This window comes from Aquarana catesbeiana, linkage group LG05 (genome assembly GCF_042186555.1).
Source record: "Aquarana catesbeiana isolate 2022-GZ linkage group LG05, ASM4218655v1, whole genome shotgun sequence".
NCBI lineage: Eukaryota > Metazoa > Chordata > Amphibia > Anura > Ranidae > Aquarana > Aquarana catesbeiana.
In genome coordinates, this window is record NC_133328.1 from 411,735,475 (window position 1) to 411,755,966 (window position 20,492).

Consider the following 20,492-nt stretch of genomic DNA (forward strand, 5'->3'; position numbering starts at 1 on the left):
TTAAACCATTTTTAACATTGCACCGTGACGAAAGTGTGGATCCATTGCGAACGCTAAGTTTACCAGACCGAGCTGTTCCGTCTCGGAATTTCTTCTGAGCATGCGTGGCACTTTGTGCTTCGGAACAGGCCACACATGGTCGGAATTGACACGATCGGATTTTGTTGTCGGAAAATTTTATAGCCTGCTCTCAAACTTTGTGTGATGGAAAATCCGATGGAAAATGTCCGATGGAGCCCACACACGGTCGGAATGTCCGACAACACGCTCCGATCGGACATTTTCCATCTGAAAAGCCGACCATTTGTACGGGGCATTAGAGTTGTGTTACTGGCCAGATCTCCAGGTGAAAATAGAGGAAGAAAAAGCCTAAAACCAGAAAACGAATGCTGCCACCACATCTAATGATTGCTAAGCTGCAATACGTTACATTTTTGCTTTTGGGTTTAATACCACTTTAAGGTTGAATTGTTCAGGTTTGTAAAATGTTCATGTTTGTAAAATGTTCATGTACAGCATGTGAATGATATCAGCAAAAAATGCATAACTACTGTAAATACACCCTGACAATGAACAGCACCTTTCATGTATGAAATAGAACAGCACAGACAGGCACATTAAAACAATGTTCAATGACCATTTCTAAAAATGTTATTATTTTTTTTTTAAACGACAAGCGTACCTGTAACTCCCCTGGATCCAAGTCTAATGGAATTTTTGTATCTGAGTCCCATGGATTTGGAGGATTCAGTTCTACAAGTGAAAGACCGTTGTCTTCGTCCCTTTCAATGACTGCACAAAAATGTATATTTTAATTAATGCAGACTTTTATATAATCCTAAGTGAACAAGTGATAAATTGTAATATGATTGGTAAACTTTTACTGAATAATATACAGTACACATAGCTCATTCACAGTTTTTTCATCAGAATAGTGAAAATTACTTTTGAGATTTTAATGTCACTTTGCAATGCATTCCAGACAGCATAGTTGTCTTCAAAGCGGAGTTCCACCCTGACATTTTTTGTTTGCATATTCACAGATGTTGAATAGTATTAAGAAACATTTGGGGGGGGAAATTTTTTTTTACTTACCAGAAACGCCCTGTTGCTATGTAGTGGCTCCTAATCTGCCACTTCCTGGTACGCGGAGCTCCTCATCACTTCCTCCCTCGCCTGTGCTCCTGGGAAATGTGAGTTATCATTTCCCAGGAGTCAGTGGGCAGTACTATGAGCAAAAATCGCATTATTTCCCGACAGGAAATTACGCGATTTAAGACGGTTGCCATAACACTGGGGCGGGACCTTCCTCCGTCATCGCCCGTTGTTATGGCAACTTTCTAAACAATCAGCACTGCGGCCACCGGAGCATCCCACATACGCAATATCGAGCGATACACGCTGGTTACCCAGCATGCACCTCTCCATTGGTACTCCAGGAAGAGATTGCGATTGGGCTTCACTTGCCCACAATCATCATGGCAACGGCCAGAAGAGGATTTACATGGTCACACAAGATTTGTGTGACCATGTGTATGCAAGACAAGTCTGAGCCAACATCCGTCGGAAAAAAAACATGGATTTTGTTGTCGGAATGTGCGATCATGTATACGCGGCGTAACAGTTTTTTTTCCTCTATCACACTTAGGTAGTACAGTTTGGTCACAGTATGTTACAGGACAGTGAAGTAGCACACTGATTAGCTCGTCCCTCTGTGCACTCTGCTTTCTCTATCTTTGCCTGTCTGCAAATGTGAATGTAGCACACCTGGTTAGTCATTTGTTCTGGCCTTCCCTACACTAAGATAGCAATGATATCATGTAGACAGCTAGATTGTTTAATCCTCGCAAAGTAACAAGTGTTGAATAATATGGTTCTAGCACAGGGGTAGGCAACCTTTTGAGCACAGTGTGCCGAAAAATATTTTCAAAGAATATGAGAGTGCCGATTTTCTAACCAAAAAATATCAACTTCACACTCTTAATCACAAAAAGGATTTTTTTATAAAGAAAGGCCTGGAGTAAAAGAAAGAATGCAGTAGACGTAGGGCCGACATGACAGGGGTTAAAGGGGCTTGTTAGGTACTGAGTCTAAGGGTACAGGATAGGTTAGTAGGCTGCAGGGGGCAGGGTTTGAGCTGGGAGGAGGAAAGGGTAATTAAGCAGTGTACAGGAAGGGGAGGGGTCCAGTCAGAGAAGAGTTTGGAGCAACTTAGAGCAACATGCAGCCCCTGGCACACGTTATACCCCCCCACACTTATTCTGATGGTGGACATCGAGGGCCTGATGGCCCAGCTGCGGGCAGCGGCTGCTGTGCATGGCACAGACTGGCTGCATGATCAGGTCAGTGGGCTGCTGTTGAGAGCCGGGGCGGGGGGTTCCACTCTTGCCCCCCTCCCCCGACACATGCTTGGAGATCATGGCCTCCAGAGCGCCTCAGCTCTGACTTGGCTCCCAGGGTCCAGCTCCGCCTTAGGAGCCCCATGGAGTCCGCTTCAAGGCACCCTCTGGTCCCCGCACACAAGCAAAGGTCGGCTGCGGTGTCTGTGCGGCCCGGGAGGAATCCTCTTTCACGGCGGGACCCGAGGGGCGGGGCTACAGCATGAGGCACTACAGCCCGCCTCCCTGCTGATCCTCTGGTGGTGATGGCGGCGCCTGTGAGTGGCTTCACGGCCACCCCGGCTGCTTGGCGAGGGAGCGTGGACATAGCGGGACCCAGCTTATTACCTGGCGCGGCCGGGGTCCATCAGCAGCTGCCTGATGACAGACATCCACCTGGGAACAGAGCAGCAGCGGCCAGTGGGAGGAGGAAGGAAGGGGACGGCGGTGCTACGAGAGCGGCTTCATCCCACTCTGCTGGGGTGAAGGCTCGACGGGTCAGTGATGATGAGCGGCCTGGGCCCTCTGGTGTACAGGCTCCAGAAGACATCAGCCGGCGGGCCACAGCAACATCGGGTCAGGGCACAGCGGCAATCGTGGAAGACGCTTCCTGATCTGAAGGGGAGCTGGAAGAGGAGTGAGGCAGAGCGGGTGGAAGATCGAGCAGCGTTGGAGATCCCGGTGATGGCTGGTGGTGGTACGCGGCAGCCTGGTAAGTGGCCTGTTGGCCTTTCTTCTGTGTCATCTTCTGTGTGTGCCTGTTGCTGGGGGGGTTTGCATGCAGGGAGTGTGGATGTTTCTGGGGCCCAGGAGTTGTTGCGGCTTTTGTCTGACTTGAGGGATGTATTGGGGCACATAGACTCGTACGCTAGTGCAGGGCCCCCCACGTTAGCGTGGGTTCCACCTGTTGGCTCTTGGGGGGGGTAATGTGGGTCCTTCGGCGACCGCGAGTCTAGTGACAGCAGGGCCAGCACTGGTTTCCCCTTTGGCGACCACCGCGGTGTCTCCGCCGCCTGCACAGGCCACTGGCCTGGCTCCGGCAACCAGTGCTGGAGCGGACGACAGACAAGGTAAGGCGCAGGAAAAAGAGGCGGACCGTGTACGCTTGGTGGATTCAGCTACGTGTGAGGTATATGTTTGTTTTTTTTGTTTACAAACTTTTTTATTAGGTACAAAAGGTGGCACAGAGTGAATTGACAAATATCAAGAGAAATACATAGAAAAATAGATAGTCTTACAAAAAAAATATGTATGTGTATACAGCAGTTGTACAATTTGGTACATACAATTCAAGTGTTTTTTAATGAATAGTAGATACAGAAAATTATTTAATCCGAAATAATAAACTGATTTCCATTTTTTATCAAATATATGTTTTTAATTATTTAGGGTGTGAAATATTTTTTCCATAAGAAGAATATTATTGATTCTTGTTTTAAGTTGGGATAAGGGTAGTGTGGATGATTTCCAGTGGTATGTAATGAGCCAGTGTATGGCAACGCATATTGTGTGGACCAGTCTCATATGAAAAGAATTTAGACCAATGATAGGTGTGAATAAAAGACAGTTATAAAGAGTGAGACTAACATTGTTTGTTGATATAATGGATGTGAAACCTTCAAGCTGTTTCCATATTTGAGAAACTTTTTCACAGTCCCAAAAAATATGGGTGAATGAACCTGTGGAGATACATCCTCTAAAGCATGTATGAGGTATTGATGGAAAAATGGCATGAAGTTTGGCTGGTGTATAATACCAACGTGTGAAGAGCTTAATTGCTGTTTCTCTAATTGTGATTGATCTTGTGCACTTGAGAAGATTGGAAATGCAGTCAGACCAATTTTCAGAGGATAGAGTGAAGTCACATTCTTGTTCCCATTTAAGCATATAGGGATGTTTGTCTGGACTGTTAGTATTGATCAGATTTGAATATATTTCTGAAATTAAGCCTGCGACTCTGGGAAAGTTAACACAATTTTTTTCATAAAATGTGTGTGAAATATTGGATAAAATTTAAAGGAGGAAGTAATATAGAAGTGTCTAATTTGTAGGAATCTTCTGAATTCACTATTAGGGGTCTTGTATTTTTCTTTTAGTGCTTGGTGTACTTGTAAGAATTTGGAATCACCTATAAAGGAGGCGAGTGGGGGTGTGGTTGATATCATATTAAATTTTTTATTATGTACTTTCCAAAGTTGGTATGAGTTAGCTACCACTAGAATAAGATTAGCTAATTTGTGGATTGGAACTTTGTGGCCCCATAGTAAACCAGCGATGGAATAAGGAAGAATTGAGTTGTTTTCAAAACTAACCCAAGGGATTTTGGAATTTTGTATGTGCCATTGGGCTAATTGGGACCATCTAGCTGCTAGATAGTATAACCAAAAATCTGGAAGATCTAGTCCACCATTTTTCTGTGATTTATATAAAACTGTTTTGGAGATCCTTGGATGAGAGTCTGACCATATGAATTTGTTAACCTCTGATTAAAATTTGGTGATCAATGTTTTATTAAGTCTGGTAGGTAGTGCATGAAATAAATATAATAACTTAGGTAATAGTGTCATTTTTATAGCTGTTATTCTGCCTAAAAATGAAATATTAAAGGATTTAATATTAAAGTCTGGAGTGAGTTGTACACCTAGGTAAGGGAGAGACTCTGTTATGAATGTGAGGTTAAATGAAGATCGAATATTGTCTAGTTGTGCGGAGGGAATATTTATAGGCATACCTAGTGATTTTGAAACATTTACTGATAAACCAGAAAGGGATGAGAAGATTTTTAATGTTTGTAGTAGGATTGGTAATGTTAGGTTGTGATAGAAACAGAATCATATTGTCAGCATACATACTAAGTTTATATGTGTTATTATTTGAAGTGTAACCTTTTATATCTGGGTTATGTAAAATTGCTGTAGCTAACGGTTCGATTGCAAGGGCGAATAATAGGGGTGAAAGGGGGCAGCCCTGTCTGGTTCCTTTGCCAATCTTAAAGAAGTCTGAGTTACAACCTGGTAATTTTATCCTGGTGGTAGGATTGTTATAGAGAGCATGAAAAGCGTGTATAAATGCTCAATTGAAACCATATTTTTGTAGCACTAAATCAAGATATTTCCAAGTTACACTATCGAATGCTTTATTAATATCTAGGCTTAAAAGGAGTATGGGACGTGATTTAATATTAGCGTCTTGAATTATATTTGTTACGAGTCTAATGTTGTCTGTAATTTGCCTGCCTGGGATAAAACCTGATTGGTATGGGGAAATCAGAGATGGGATTATCGTTGCTAATCTATTTGATAATAGTCTGCTAAAAATCTTAAGGTCATTATTAATAACTGAGATTGGTCTGTAATTTTGGGGCAATGTGTGATCTTTATTCGGTTTTGGGATTAAAAACATATTCGCTAAGAGCATCTCTTCTGGGAAATGGTCTCCTTTTAGTATCTTATTAAATAATTTGGTTAGATTAGGGATTAAGAGTTGGTGAAATTGTTTATAATAAAAAGAAGAAAATCCATCAGGGCCAGGTGCAGAACCTTTTTTAAGGGATTCAATGATTTGGAGTATTTCTTCGTCTGTGCATGGGGCATTCAAAAGGTCAGTTTGTGAAAGGGTTAATGAGAGGAAAGGAATATTGTCTAGCTATGATAATGCGGAAGGTGGGATTGATGATGAAGGTTTAGATAGGAGCTCCGAATAAAATTTGGAAAAAACTGATAGGATGTCTTGCGGATGAGTGACTAATTGATTGGTGTTATTTTTAAGTTTGTATATACATGAGTGGGTTTAATAGATTGATTTAATTTACGGGCAAACATTGTTGAATAAGAATTACTTGAGAGGAAAAATGTAGCTTTTGACCAGCGGAGGGCCTTTTCTGCTTTAAAAGTTAGAATGGAGTCTAGTTCATTGCGTTTTTGAGAAATCATGTTAAAGATATCTGGGTCATGGGAGTTTATGTGTTCCCTATATAATTTATAGAGATCCATTGTGAGAGAGTGAATTTTTTCCCATTTTTCTTCAAGACTGCCTTGTGAGCTAGCCTTAGAGTAGTAGGGGATATATCTGGTGTATTGTTTAATGTAAAATAATCTTTAATGGCAGAAGCTATTTCCTGTTGATGAGTGGGTTCAGTTAATAAAGACTTGTTGAGTCTCCAAGAGAAAGGTGTTGAAGAGAGACCAATAAAATGTGTGTTAAGCGTAGTAATCTGATGGTCTGACCAAGTGCAAGGATGAATTGATGCTTCCCAACGGTTGACTAGGATTATGGGAGTACACAAAATATAGTCCAAGCATGAATAGGAATCATGTGGGTGTGAGTAAAAAGTATATTCACGCGCCCCTATGTTCAATGCTCTCCATGAATCTATGAGTTGTAAATCATTTATGTGTTTAGAGGTTGTTTTAGAGAAAGTTTTTGAGTTTAAATTGCTTATGCTATGGTCTAAATTTGGTTGGGCCACTGAATTAAAATGTCCACCCAATATAATATGTGGACAATGATAGCATTGCAGAGTGTTAAAGAATTGTGTAAAGAATGTGGTTTGTGTATCCATTGGAGCGTAAACATTAGTTATTGTTAGTTCCCTACCAGACAAGATACCTTTAATTATAATAAATCTGCTGTCTTGATCTTTGTATACCTGCTGAGTTTCAAGTGGATTGATTATAAGCTTTATGAAAAAAATTTGAATGATTGTCCTTCATAAAGTGTGTCTCCTGCAAGAGGATCATTTTTGCGTTTAATTTTTTATATTGTAAAAAGGCTTTTTTTCTTTTATTAGGGGAGTTAAATCCTTGTACATTGTGTGAAATAATTTTAATGGTCATGGTGGTAGTTTTTTTTTTTTTTGGGATTCTAGCAGGAAGTGATGTTATGCGCTGAAAAAAGTTGTAAGCTGTATTATAAGTACAACCTTGGATTATTATTTCTGAGGCTGAACAGGTGTACCGGAAGTTGGTGAGAAAAGCATCTCTCTTAATACTGTTGAGGAAAATAAAGAATCTAGTAGCTGTACCATATCTCTTTTTACACGTAGAAAAAACTATCTCTGTAAAACAATGTAAATTGTACCTTATAACTATTATACGAATAGAAAATGGGGTTGGAAAAGACAAGTCTCCAACCGACTGAGAAAACATGTGAGACCGCCCTGTCTCAAACTCAGTCTAATCACGTCTTGAATCAAAACATTAGTAATGAAAAAAATAATGATAAAAAAAAAAATAACATGTAGAAAGTTGGTGGAAAAGATGTAACTCAGTACATTTGAGTAAATTGTAGTTTCTCCATGATAATGGAGAATGGGTAATGACTGAGAGGGGGTGATTCATGTCGACATGTGGGCAAACAGCCACAATTAATAGATGTTATAATAATAATTGTGCAAATAAAAAAAGCACAAAAGACAAAAAAAAACCTGTCTTAAAGAACTGTTATAGCTTATGCAACTTAACTGGTGTAATTTTTAGAAAGAAACAACAGTTCGCACCTAGAACAATAACAATACTTGGACTAATAGCTGCTAATATAATAATCCAGTATAAGTACACATTCAGGGAAGATTATATTATCTTGTTGATTTGAGGAATGCCTGTAATACCATACATGGACACAAGATGACAGCGTTGCAGTTTCTATAGGTGCTGTTGTGAAAGCAAGATAGAGGTGAGTGAAATATACACACAGTTCCAGTTTAAGGCTGAAGGTGTCAGCGATGAAATCCTTTTTGGCATAATTACAACAGTTTTAGCTACTAAAGGAAGAAGAGGAAATTCTGCATATAAGAACAATAAAGTAATCTGTGTTAGATTCCGCCTGAAATAATAAAGTAAGAATAACCTGTGGAACAAGAAAACAAGAATATCAGCTCTTGAAAAAAAAAAAAACGAAACGGTAAAAACAGAACCATGAGGGACTCATATATCAAGGGTAAATGTCATTTACTAAAGGTTCATCCTGAAAGTATAAAGTTAATTAGGACTCCATTGGCCCGCTTCATGTCTGAGTCTGGGTCTATCTCCTCTGTGAGAGGGGGTGTTCCATATCGGGGCTTGTCTAGGAGTAGATGGGGTGCGTGGAAGATTGTTGGGGTTCCATAGACCTAGTTTGACAAGGATATCCTGACCTTCCGGAATAGAGGTGGCGATGTATGTTGTGCCATTAGGAGGGATGATCAGTTTAAATGGAAAACCCCATCTGTATCTGATTCTGGCTGTAGAAAGAATTGTAGTGATTTCCTTCATTTTCCTGCGTCTGTCCAGAGTGGCTTGAGAGATATCCGGGTATAACTATAATTGTACTCCATCTAGAGTAATATTTCTGAGAACCCGTGCTGCCCTTATTATTTCTTCCTTAGCTAAAAAGTCTTTCATGCAGAGGATTATATCACGAGGGGGTTTACTTGAGGGGGTTTAGCTCTTAAAGAACAGTGTATGCGATCGCACGTGAAAGACTGGGGATTTTGTTCTAGTAACAGCATCAGGAATAGTTTAGTGGTATATGCTGGCAAATCCGTAATAGATTCTGGGGCCCCTCTAATCCTGATATTATTCCTTCTATTTCTATTATCCAAATCTTCCACGTGGGCTTGTAATTGTGTAAACGCTGATGAGAGATTTTCTTGTTCTCTGGATAAATCATTGAAAACAATTGCAAGTTCGTCATGCTTGTTTTCAAGTAAATCAGTCCGGGAGCCTAGGGCTGCTATCTCTTGGGACAAAGTGGAGGTGGATTTTTGCAGTTCAGATTGAAATTTAGTGAGTAATTTAGTGCAAAGTATGTCTAGGCTGATATCCAATTCAGCTTTGGAAAGGGGGGTGTACTCACTGTTTTCTGCCATTGATCCTTTACATCCAGATGTCCCAGGGTTTTGCAGCGGTTCTTCAGCAGGGGAGGGAGATTCTGTTATAGAGGGTAGGGAGCCGGCGCCATCTTTAGCCATGCTGCCACGCTTTGTAGATCTCAGGCGGTATTGTGTGAGGGATTTCTGAAGACCACCTCTCCTTCCTTTCCTCGGTGCAGGCATGCACTATGTTCAGTGTGCGGGGATACCTGTTTTAGGTATATGTCTGTTTTGAGGGACCGCTGGGAGCACATCTCAAGACGGAAGTGTGTGAAAAAATTTGGAAGGGTGAGTATGTAGAAATTCTTTCCCTGTGTCCGCTACAGAAGTTTAACCTGGATAGAGGTAAGTTGGATGACAGCAAAAAGGAGGAGGAGGAGAAGAGGCGGTATAAACTCATTCCCCGGTCATTCACCAATTGGCTGCAGGCCTTTGCGAATTGAGCCAGAGTTATTGGGGAACAGGCGCCGGAGCATTGTTCTGCCCTTTTTTGTTGATTGGACGCGATAGGGGAAGCGTATCAAGTCTACAGGGGACTGGCCTGGCTGCGGTATGATGAGCAATTTTGGCAGCGCAAAGCATTGCGGCCTTCATTGCGCTGGGATCACAAGGACATTAATCTTTGGATGTGGCTCATGACATCAGTGCGGCTGGGACGTCGTTTTGTCCATCAGGGGCCGGCGGATCTTCCCCCTCTGGACAGTCGGCCAACAAGAAAAGGGGGCGTTGTTGGGCCTTCAACGAGGGAACATGCAAATTTGGAGCGTCGTACAAATTCAGGCATGAGTGCTCCAGATGCGGGGGCTCCCACTCCTTTAATCAGTGCACACAAAAAGGGAAGGTTAGACCTGGGGAGTTTGTGGGAAAAAGGGATGACTCCGGTGAGCATAGCAAGGCTGCGTCAGTTTCTAGGTAGGTATCCTAACCGTGAAGCTGCGAACCTGCTGACTTTGGGATTCACCAAGGGATTTCGTATTCCTTGTAGTATTCCTCACCCACCACATCCTGCGGACAATTTGAGGTTGGCGAGGGCTCACCCGGGGGTGGTATCGGATAAGTTAAAAAAAGAGGTTGAGCTGGGTCAGATGGTCGGTCCGTTTGAGTGTCCGCCGCTGGAGAATCTGGTGGTTTCTCCATTGGAGGTTGTCCCCAAGAAGGAACCCAACAAGTTCTGTGTTGATTCATCATTTATCGTATCCCAGGGGGGGTTCGGTGAATGAATTTATCGATCCTGGTCTGTGTTCCGTCTCATACACCTTGTTTGATGCGGCGGTTCATTGGGTTTGTTTCTATGGCCGTGGGGCTCTATTAGCAAAAACGGATTTTGAATCCGCTTTTTGATTGTTGCCTGTGCATCCTGACAGTTTTCACTTGTTGGGTTATAGGTGGGAGGGTGGCTATTTCATCGATCGTTGTTTGCCGATGGGGTGATCCGTCTCCTGTTCCTTGTTCAAAACGTTTAGTTCCTTTTTTTAAATGGGTGGTTCGGGAGGTGTCAGGGCTTCCGTCTGTCATTCACTATTTGGATGATTTTTTGTGCATTGGGCCAGCTGGCTCTAACCGCTGTAGAGTTTTGTTGGGCATAGTGCAGCATATGGCGGATCGCTTTGGCATTCCGCTGGCAGCTGACAAAATCGAGGGTCCTTCTAAGATAATGAGTTTTCTCGACATCTTGATTGACACGCTGGCCCATGGACTGTCATCTCCCTAACGACAAACTGACGGATTTGCATTCGGCAGGTGGTTTCGGCGCAGTAAGGCTGGTAAGTTGATCCTGCGTCAGCTGCAGTCACTTCTCAGGAAGCTGAACTTTGCCTGTCGGATCATGCCGATGGGTAGGGTTTTTAATCGCCGTTTAGCGGCGGCAACCGCAGGGATTTGTTCGCCAGGGCATCACATTCGCCTTACTTGTGACCACAAGGCGGATTTGCTGGTATGGGAGTCCTTCCTGGATTCGTATAACAGTAGGTCTGTATGGATGTCGGAAGCAATGTCCAGTCTTGATCTGGGGCTCTTCACGGACGCCGCTGGATCGGCTGGGTATGGAGCGTACTTTGGGGGGCAGTGGAGTGCTGGTCCCTGGCCGTTGGATTGGAGGGAGGCGGGTTTCACTAAGAATCTGGCATTGTTGGAATTGTTTCCGATTGTGCTTGCCACCAACATCTGGGGGGAATAGTTCAGTAACAAGAAGATCCGTTTCAACTGCGATAATATAGCAGTTGTGCAGGCAATTAATAGTGTATCTGCTTCTTCACCTCCGGTGGTGTGTTTGTTGAGGCATTTGGTGCTGACTTGTTTGCATTGTAATGCTTTCGTGTATGCTATGCATGTTCCGGGTTGCAGTAATTCCTTGGGTGATGCTCTTTCTCGGTTTCAGTGGGACAAGTTTCGCTTATTGGCTCCGGGAGCGTCGCAATTGGGGATTCCTTGTCCGGAACGACTGTGGCGGATTGCCTTGGAGTAACAGCAAAGCTGGTTCAGAGGTCGGTGAGTGAGGCTACCTGGTCGGTGTATTCAGTTATTGAGTTATTGGGTTCGTTGTTTCATGTTTTGCCAAGTGTGTGTACTTCACCTTATGAGGCCCGGTTGATTCAGGCGGCCTTTTCATTGGCATTTTTTTGGCATCATGCGTATTGGGGAATTGGTATGCTCTTCCAGATGGGGGTCGGACAGGTTGCAGTCGGCTGATGTGCAATGTGGGGACAGTTCGGTGTTTTTTTGGATACTGAGATCCAAGACAGATCAAGCTGGTCGGGGGAGTGCTGGTGGAGCTGTTTGAGGTTTCTGGTTCACCAGCTTGCCCGGTACAGGTGGTTTCACGTTTTTTAGAGTTTTTATTGCATGAGGATGGCTCTGCAATGTCCCGGTACCAGTTTACGGCGGTGTTCCGTAGGTGTTTGACGTTTTTGTCCGTTGGACTTTGCATCGCATTCTTTCCGCATTGGGGCTGCTACAAAGGCTGCACGATGGGGTCTGAGTGAGGGGGTCTTGCGGCGCATTGTTAGGTGTGAATCTTGGCGTTATCGCCTGTACATTCCTCCTCACTTGTTATAACTGTCATGGTTGTTTTTATGTTGGTTTGTTCTGTATGTGTATGTTTTGTTCATATATTGGGTATAGCTTTAGGTGTGTGTTTTGTTTTTGTCATCCTTTTCTTTACAGGTGGGGGCTCGTGTTTGATTTGGATAATGGGCCACTCATATGTCCACTGGGGTGCGAGGAGAGCTGATGTTCGGCCTGCCGGATGTCAAGTAGGCATTCCAAGGGAAGAGGCTGTCATTCGCTGGATTGGGGTGTCAGGCCTCTTGTGGAGCAGAGTGGTACCTGAAGTTGAGCGTTATGCTCAGCTTGACAGAGCCCCGGACGTGCTTGTTCTACATGCTGGGGGCAATGATTTGGGTCTCAGGAGTGGAAGAGATCTGATATGTGATATAAAATGTGATTTCTTATGGCTGCGTGTGGATTATCCAGATCTATTGATCGTTTGGTCCCATATGGTGGCACATACACAGTGGAGGGTGGCTAGGTCAGTTTCTGGGCTTAATAGGGCCAGGGTGAAGGCCAACCACGAGGTGGTCCGCTTTCTGATGCAGAATGGGGGTTTATCCGTCAGGCACCGTGAGCTGGAGATAGAACCCTGGAGATATTTACGGGGGGACGGTGTTCATTTGAATGCCGTGGGTATTGATCTGTGGTGTCTTGGCCTGGAGGATGGTATTCAGAGGACCCTGCGGGTGTGGAGGTCTGCACAAACCTAAGGTGTCAGATTTGTGTGGCGGTGGCGGGGTGCAAGGTCCTTTTTTAGGTTATATTGGCACCAAAAGGTATGGTCTAGGGACCCGTCTGAGGTACGGCTCCCAGGTGGTGGATGTGTACATGCTAGTTGTCTCCGAGTTGGTGTTTTTTTGCGGCTGGAGGCCTGTGAAGTGACAAGCAGGTACTGTCCTGGGTTTTATGCCTATTAGGATCTGCAACCTTTTCTCTTTAATAAACAGTCTGGTCTGGTTTTTATGTTATTAATGTTAATTATTGGTTATTTATATTTATTTAATAAAAAGGCGGCTATGGCCAATTTACTCCAATTTTGTGTGGTGTGGCCACTAAGGGTAAAGGTGGGGTTTCTCGGTATAGCAGTAACAAGACATATTTAATACCATAGTCAAGTAAATGCTGTAAACTACTTGAGTAGTGGTGAGAAATTAACATCTTGCACTCTCGCGCCTCAGATCAGCCCCAATTCATGCACCTTCACACCTCAGATCACTGTCCCCCCTGCAAATCTGTTTCACCACTGTAACCCCCTGCACATCTGCCCCACCACTGTACCATCCTGCACATCTGCCCCACCTCATCTGTCCCACCACTGTTACCCCCTGCTCTTCTGTTCCACCACTGTAACCCCCTGCTCATCTGCCCCACCACTGTACCACCCTGCTCTTCTGTCCCACCATTGTAATCCCCTGCTCATCTGCCCCACCAATGTCCCCCCTTTCTCATCAGCCCCACCACTGTACCTCCCTGCACATTTGCTCCACTGCCCTGCCCCATGCTCTTCTGTCTCACCACTGAACCATCTTCTCATCTGTTCTAACACTGAACTTATCTGCTCATCTGCCCCACCACTGTAACCCCCTTTCTCATCTGCCCCTCCAATGTACCTCCTGCACATCTGCCCCACCACTGCACCGCCTGCACATCTGTCCCACCAATGTACTGCCTTTCTCCTCTGCCCCACCACTGTACATCTGCCCCACCTCTGTACCCCCTGCTCTTCTGCCCAACCACTGTAACCCCCTGCTCACCTGTCCCACCACTGAACCCCCTTCTCATCTGCCCCAACATTGAATCCCCCCTGCTCATCTGTCCCATCACTGTACCCCCCTGCTTTTCTGTCCCACCGCTAAACCCCCTTCTGATCCCTCCCACTGCTGTACCTCCTGCACATCTGCCCCACCACTGTACCCCCTTGCTCTTCTGTCCCACCACTGTAACCCTGCTGCTCATCTGCCCCATCAATGTACCCCTTTTCTCATCTGCCCCACCACTGTACCTCCCTGCACATCTGCTCCACTGACGTATCCCCATGCTCTTCTGCCTTACTACTGAATCACTTTCTCATCTGTCCGAACACTGAACCCATCTGCTCATCTGCCCCACTACTGTAACTCGCTATCTCATCTGCCCCATCAATGTACCTCCTGCACATCTGTCTCACCTCTGTACCCCCTGCTCTTCTGCCCCAACTCTGTTCCCCCTGCTCATCTGTCCCACCAATACACCTCCTTTCGCATCTGCCCCACTGCTCTACCCCCCTGCTTTTCTGTCCCACCACTGAACCCCCTTCTCGTTTCCCCCAACACTGAACCCCCTGCTCATCTGCCCCATCACTGTACCCCCCTGCTTTTCTGTCCCGCTGCTGAAGCCCCTTCTCATCTCTTCCACCACTGTACCTCCCTGCACATCTGCCCCACTGCTGTACCTCCTGCTCTTCTGTCCCACCTCTGAACCCCTTCTGCTCATTTTCCCCACCGCTGTACCCTCCTGCTCATCTGCTCCACTGCTGTACCCACTTCTCATCTATGATATCCGTGATATGCAGAGTAGTGAAAGGAAGCAGAGATGAGACACATCTACCTGCCCTGGCACACTCATCCTGCTGATCCACCTCTCGCATCCAGCCCACGTGCTTGTATGTGATGTACTGTATGTGATGTCACATACAAGCATCTAGAATAGATGGGCAATGATGAGCTCAGGTCAGGGGCATTTTCTGAAAGCAGTGGGCCTGTGTGCAGGATCATAAGTAGGGCCCCCGCAGCTAAGAAAAAGTGCGGCGCTCTGCGCCACAGCAAAGCTTAAGTTTTCTTTGCACTAAAATACCATTCCTCCCAGATGGTGGATGGGGCTAGCAGCACTGTGATTGGCTTTAGCAGTGGCCAATGACAGTCCTCCACCTCCTGGAAACAGGGACCGCCCCCCCTAGCAGAACTGCACCCAATCTCTTCCCCATCACAAAAGCTGACGATCGCAGCTACAGCAAAGTTAGAGAACCAAAACAATGTTCCCCATCTTTTACAATGTGTGAGGGCATAGTGCCTCCTCCTCAGTGCAGATGTGGCATAGGGAACTCTGAAATTGGAATGCATTAGTGTCTCACTGACACTTCCCTGCACTGCTTTGCTGATGGGAAGGGAGTCGAGTGCCGGCAAAAGAGTCTTCGAGTGCTGGCAAAAAAGGCTTCGAGTGCCACTGCGGCACCAGTTCCGGGGGTTGCCTACCCCTGTTCTAGCATCTATAGGAAACTTAAGGCTGGGAATATTTTTCCTGATGTTTGATAGGAAATCTAGTCACCTCTGCATAAATGATACATCAAATCCTCTTTCATTGAAACATCTATTTCTTTAGGAGAAGTAATGATACATATGCTACCTGAGATGCTGGACAGCACCCTGTCTGATCTATTGGACAACCCTACTTGTGCCTTGACCTTTGCTGAACCTTGAACTCTTTGCTCCTCCACTTCCTGATGTGAGCCATGTCTCTGCACTTCCTGTGTGTCCTGTGAGATATTGGCCCTCTTAAGCCAGTATCTCGCTCTCATCTTCCCTGCTGTCATCCATATTTTGCTACCACTCGTTATCGACACTTGGCTTGTTCTTCGATCATGCTTCTGCCTGATTCCAACCTGCAACTACTAGTTACTGACCTTTGGTATGTTTACTGACTATGCTTCTGTTTGATCCTTACCTGCTGATCCGCTACTGGACCCCGGCTTGCTCACAGTAGCGGCTGGTGCTCAAAATTTTTTGGGGGGGGGCACAAACTGAAAAATTTAACTGTTTGTAATGCAGGGCTGTAAATAGCCATTTATCAAGTGGTTATGTATCATTACTGCTAGATAAAACTGTGCCCATCATATGCAGCCTCACTGTGCCTGTCAATTGCAGACTCACTGTGCCTATCAATTGCAGCCTCACTGTGCCCATCAAATGCAGCCTCACTGTGCCCATCAAATGCAGCCTCACTGTGCCCATCAATTGCAGCCTCACTGTGTCCATCAAATGCAACCTCACTGCGCCCATCAATTGCAGTCTCACTGTGCCCATCAATTGCAGCCTCACTGTGCCCATCAATTGCAGCCTCACTGTGCCCATCATATGCAGACCCACAATGCCCCAGCCATGTTCATTGCACAAACTTACAAGGTAGTTGTAGTGCACCCTATTCTTGGTGAAATGCCATTTAATTCTTGCCATTAAACAGGACTGAGTGGCTGCATCTCTTTTCAGGTGGGGTGGTCAGGGGTGGTAAAACTTTAGCTCAACTGCCTGCTTGTACTGCCCCTCCCAGCTGTGTGAATGAGCCCCTAAAGTCTTCTTTACAAGTGTGGTCTCAGATCTGGGCATTCCTCTCTAATGCCGCGTACACACGAGTGGACTTTCTGTCAGAGTAGACTCTGACGGTCTTTTCGACTGAGTTCCGATGGAGTTCCGCTGAAACGGACTTGCCCACACACGATCACACCAAAGTCCGAGTGTTTACAACGTGATGACGTACGATGGGACTAGAAAAAGGAAGTTCAATAGCCAGTAGCCAATAGCTGCCCCTGTGTCGGTTTTGGTCCGTCGGACTAGCATACAGATGAACGTTTTTCTCGATAGGAGTTGAGTCCATCGGAAAGATTTGAAACATGTTCTATTTCTAGGTCTGTCTGAATTTTCGAAAGAAAAGGTCCGATGAAGCCCACACACGATCGGAATGTCCGACAGAATGATTCCGTCTGACCTTTTCTGCCGGAAACTCCGGTCGTGTGTACGCGGCATAAGGGTCCAATCACTGACTGACTGACACTCTTTCCATCCCAGATTACTTTTTATCTATTTTACCTGTTCAGCAGCTCAGTACATTCTCTACACTCATTTAAGGTGGCCATAGAATAGAAGATTCCTTTTATTATTTCTGTAGTGCTGACAACTTTTGTTTTTACCCGTGGAGGAGACCCGTGGAGGAGGTAACCGAGGACTCCTGGTCGTTACTGAACGGAGCAGTGTGACGGCGTGGCGGTGGTTCCGTACAGACTGAGAACTGTTGAAACAGAGGCATCCATCTGCCCAGATCCTGTGTGGTGAGAGGGTTAACACCCAGAAATTTGTTTAAATACTACACACACTTAGAACTGTTACAGAGTGTCGCTGGGACTGATAGTCCCACGAAACAAGTTAAGTTGGAGAACATTACATCTGCATAGACTTCAGTATTCAAGAATTGATATGTTTATGTTTATCTCCTTCGTATAAGAACACTTAACCAGTCTCCTGGGTTATAACTGCTTTAGTGTATTACCTTACACTGCGCAACACCCAAGAGGAACCCCTTTTATGGATTACAATTACAAATTCATAAGCTAGCGAAGACTGAAGAAGTCAAGACTATCTCTTTTACTGCAGGGCCCTGCACTTAGTTACAGAGGATAGTGACTTTACAGTTTAGAGCAGGGGGAGTTCCCTGGTATAAATATAGATATATACATATACATATACTTAAGTATACTCAGACTGTTATAACTGTTTACTATACTGTGGCACTACGTTGGTGTGATAGTGTAGTTTTATATAAATATACTATTTACTCAAAGAAAGAAGTTATTTTTGGTTATTACTGAAGTTTGTGTGCAGTGTTGTTATTTCACCTGCAGGTGGAGCTACAGACACCCAGGTAGAGGTAAATATAAACATAGGTGTATATTTTGGGTTAAAGTCAATACTCATATCATTACAACACTGCACTACAGTTGTGTCAAGGGGATTGAACAATTTAAGAGGGGTAAAGAGGCAAGAGGACAGGCCCGCTTTAAACCAGCAGCTCCACCGAGAGTTATTGCTACATTTCTTTCCTAGTATGGCCACCTTAAATGAGTGCAGGAAATGTACTGAACTGCTGAACAGGTAAAAGAGATAAAAAGTAATGTGGGTTGGAAAGGGTGTCAGTCAGTGATGGGAATGGTCAGATCTGATACTGGAGGATGCAGGGTGTGTGTGAGCAGTGAAGATATGTGAGGGGAAAGCAAACAGCAGAAAGTGAAGGAGGGGATAGAGGGGGAGATTCGGTGTGATTGGGAAGGTGTAGAGACTTCCATTACACGGAGAGAGGGGGGAAGTAAAGTTGGAGGAGAAAGGTGCTGCTGTAGCAGAAGTCAGGACAGTGACAATAGCATAGCAGGTGCCCCTTCCTCCCCCCAGTCCTGGCCCTGCATGCACTGTACTTTCTCTGTGTGTTTCCAGGGATCCCTCTGTGTGCACTGCTGGCTGCTGAGTCTATCACAGGGAGATGAGGACATGGACTGTTGCCTCTGACCGCTGCATGGACCTGAGCCTGCCACCATTTTTCCCCTGCTGATTCCCTCAGCACTTACTTGCTGAAGGAGGCAGGCAGTGTGTGAGCCAATTCATTCCTCTGCCAGCAGCACAGAGACTGAGAGAGCCAGGACTTTAAACTTACCATCGGCAAATGCGGCCAGTGTAAATCCGCATAGGAGCGGAAAGAGAAAAAAATCAGTCCCTCCAGTTGCAGTCTCCCCGGCTCTCCCAATGAACTGATGCCCCCCCCCCCCCCCCCCCCAGCCCAGGGGTCCCCCTTATCAGCAGCCCGGGATAGAGCACTAGATGGATGGCCAGTTGGTCACCTACCTGTATGCAGGCTGGGCAGCGATTTCCCTGGGCATTCCACTGTCCAATCCTGTGTTCTCCGGGCTAGGTAGCAGCAGGCGGGGAGGTGTACAGGAGTGACTGATGGCAGGCCAGCCGACTCAGAGAGGCTCAATCCTTGTGTTCCATCACCATGGGACTTTGAAAGGTTGACCGGAAGTGAAGCAGTTCAATTAAAAGTACCGCCCTATGATCTCCATGGCTCTGCCAATCACAAAGAATAATTGTATAATGGGAGTATTGGGGCACATGGCTCTGCACCCTGAGGAAAGGCTAAAGGAAGCCAATCAAGTTTCCCAGCTGCAATCACATGATTGCAGAAACCTCATGCTTCCCATAGACACCCGCAGGCACTTAAAAAAAAAAGTTATTAGACTAGACTAGACTTTATACATGGTTATGGTAAAGGAAGACGAAATATGGATACTGAAGGATTTTTGTATTTTCTCTTTTCTCTTTTATTTTTTTTTCTGTTTTTGTACTTTTAATCCGTCAATTAACATTTTATAAAAATAAATTGAGTAAAAAGAGAAAAAAAAAAGACATTTGGCTGCGACAAGGTTAAAAATCCAAATCCCCAGTATTTGTGTGTCCAAATCCCCAATACATGTCAAATCATCTCTGTAATCTGAAGTGCATTTTTCTAACATTTGTCATCTACTGTCTGGATCTATGATTTAAAAAAGCATATGTGTTAAATGTGTATTTTATGACTTGTTCCAGTATATTTTAACATGTGTTTTCTGAGGGGACAGAACATGTGAAAAAGCATACAAAATGCATGTATAATCATGAAACAGACGGAGACAGAAAATGCAGTAAAAAAAATCACACCTTTTAATAAAGTAGTAAAAAATAGTACAAATAGTAAACATAGTCAAAACCTAGCCAGGGTTTAGTAGCCAGAGCAGGTAGTCAGAACAAGCCAGGAAATCAGGAAGCCAGAGATCAGTGTAGTCGGAGGCAGCAGACAGGATCAGGAACCAGAAGGGACATCAGCCAGGCAAGTATTCAATAGGAACATAGCAGAGAGGCTCTAGATAGGTTGACCAAGGCGAAGGCACTGAATGAATGAGCCAGGCAGTTTAAATAGCCAGAAGGGGCTGACTGTGGGCTGGACTGAAGAGCAACAAATGAACACCAGGTCACCAGCCACTGTGGAACGATGAGTCCTGGCAATTAACCGACAGCTGAGCAACCTGAGCACTGAAAAAGGAGAGCTGAGCCCAGCCCTGACAATAATTTGTTTTATATCTGTTTTCTATATTGCTCCACTATTCCCGATGGAGCCTTTGCTTTACCAAAACTGCAGGTAAACTAAAGCAATTAACATTTTTGACAAAAAAGGACATAAGACACAGATAAATTCTGTTTATTTGAAAATAAAGGTAAAAATTATATTCTTGTTTTAGTGAATTTTAGAGGTTCCATATAGCAGGGGTCCCCAACCCCCAGGCCGCGGCCCAGTGCAGGTCCGTGACCTGTTGGGGGCCAGGTCGTGAGGCAGGGGGGTTGGCGGCAGCTCGATCTTCATTGGTGGCCACCTTTATTGCCGCCTGG

At 44.9% G+C, this 20,492-nt stretch overlaps 1 protein-coding gene across 1 annotated transcript in view; it reads right to left on the minus strand.

Moving 5' to 3' along the window:
- Window positions 1-20,492, minus strand: part of LOC141144988 (cytidine monophosphate-N-acetylneuraminic acid hydroxylase-like) — a 328,965-nt gene that overhangs the window by 242,861 nt on the left and 65,612 nt on the right. The window contains exon 3 of the mRNA XM_073631171.1: window positions 683-792. Coding sequence (XP_073487272.1) covers window positions 683-792 — 110 coding nt within the window. The remainder of the gene's footprint in view (window positions 1-682; window positions 793-20,492) is intronic.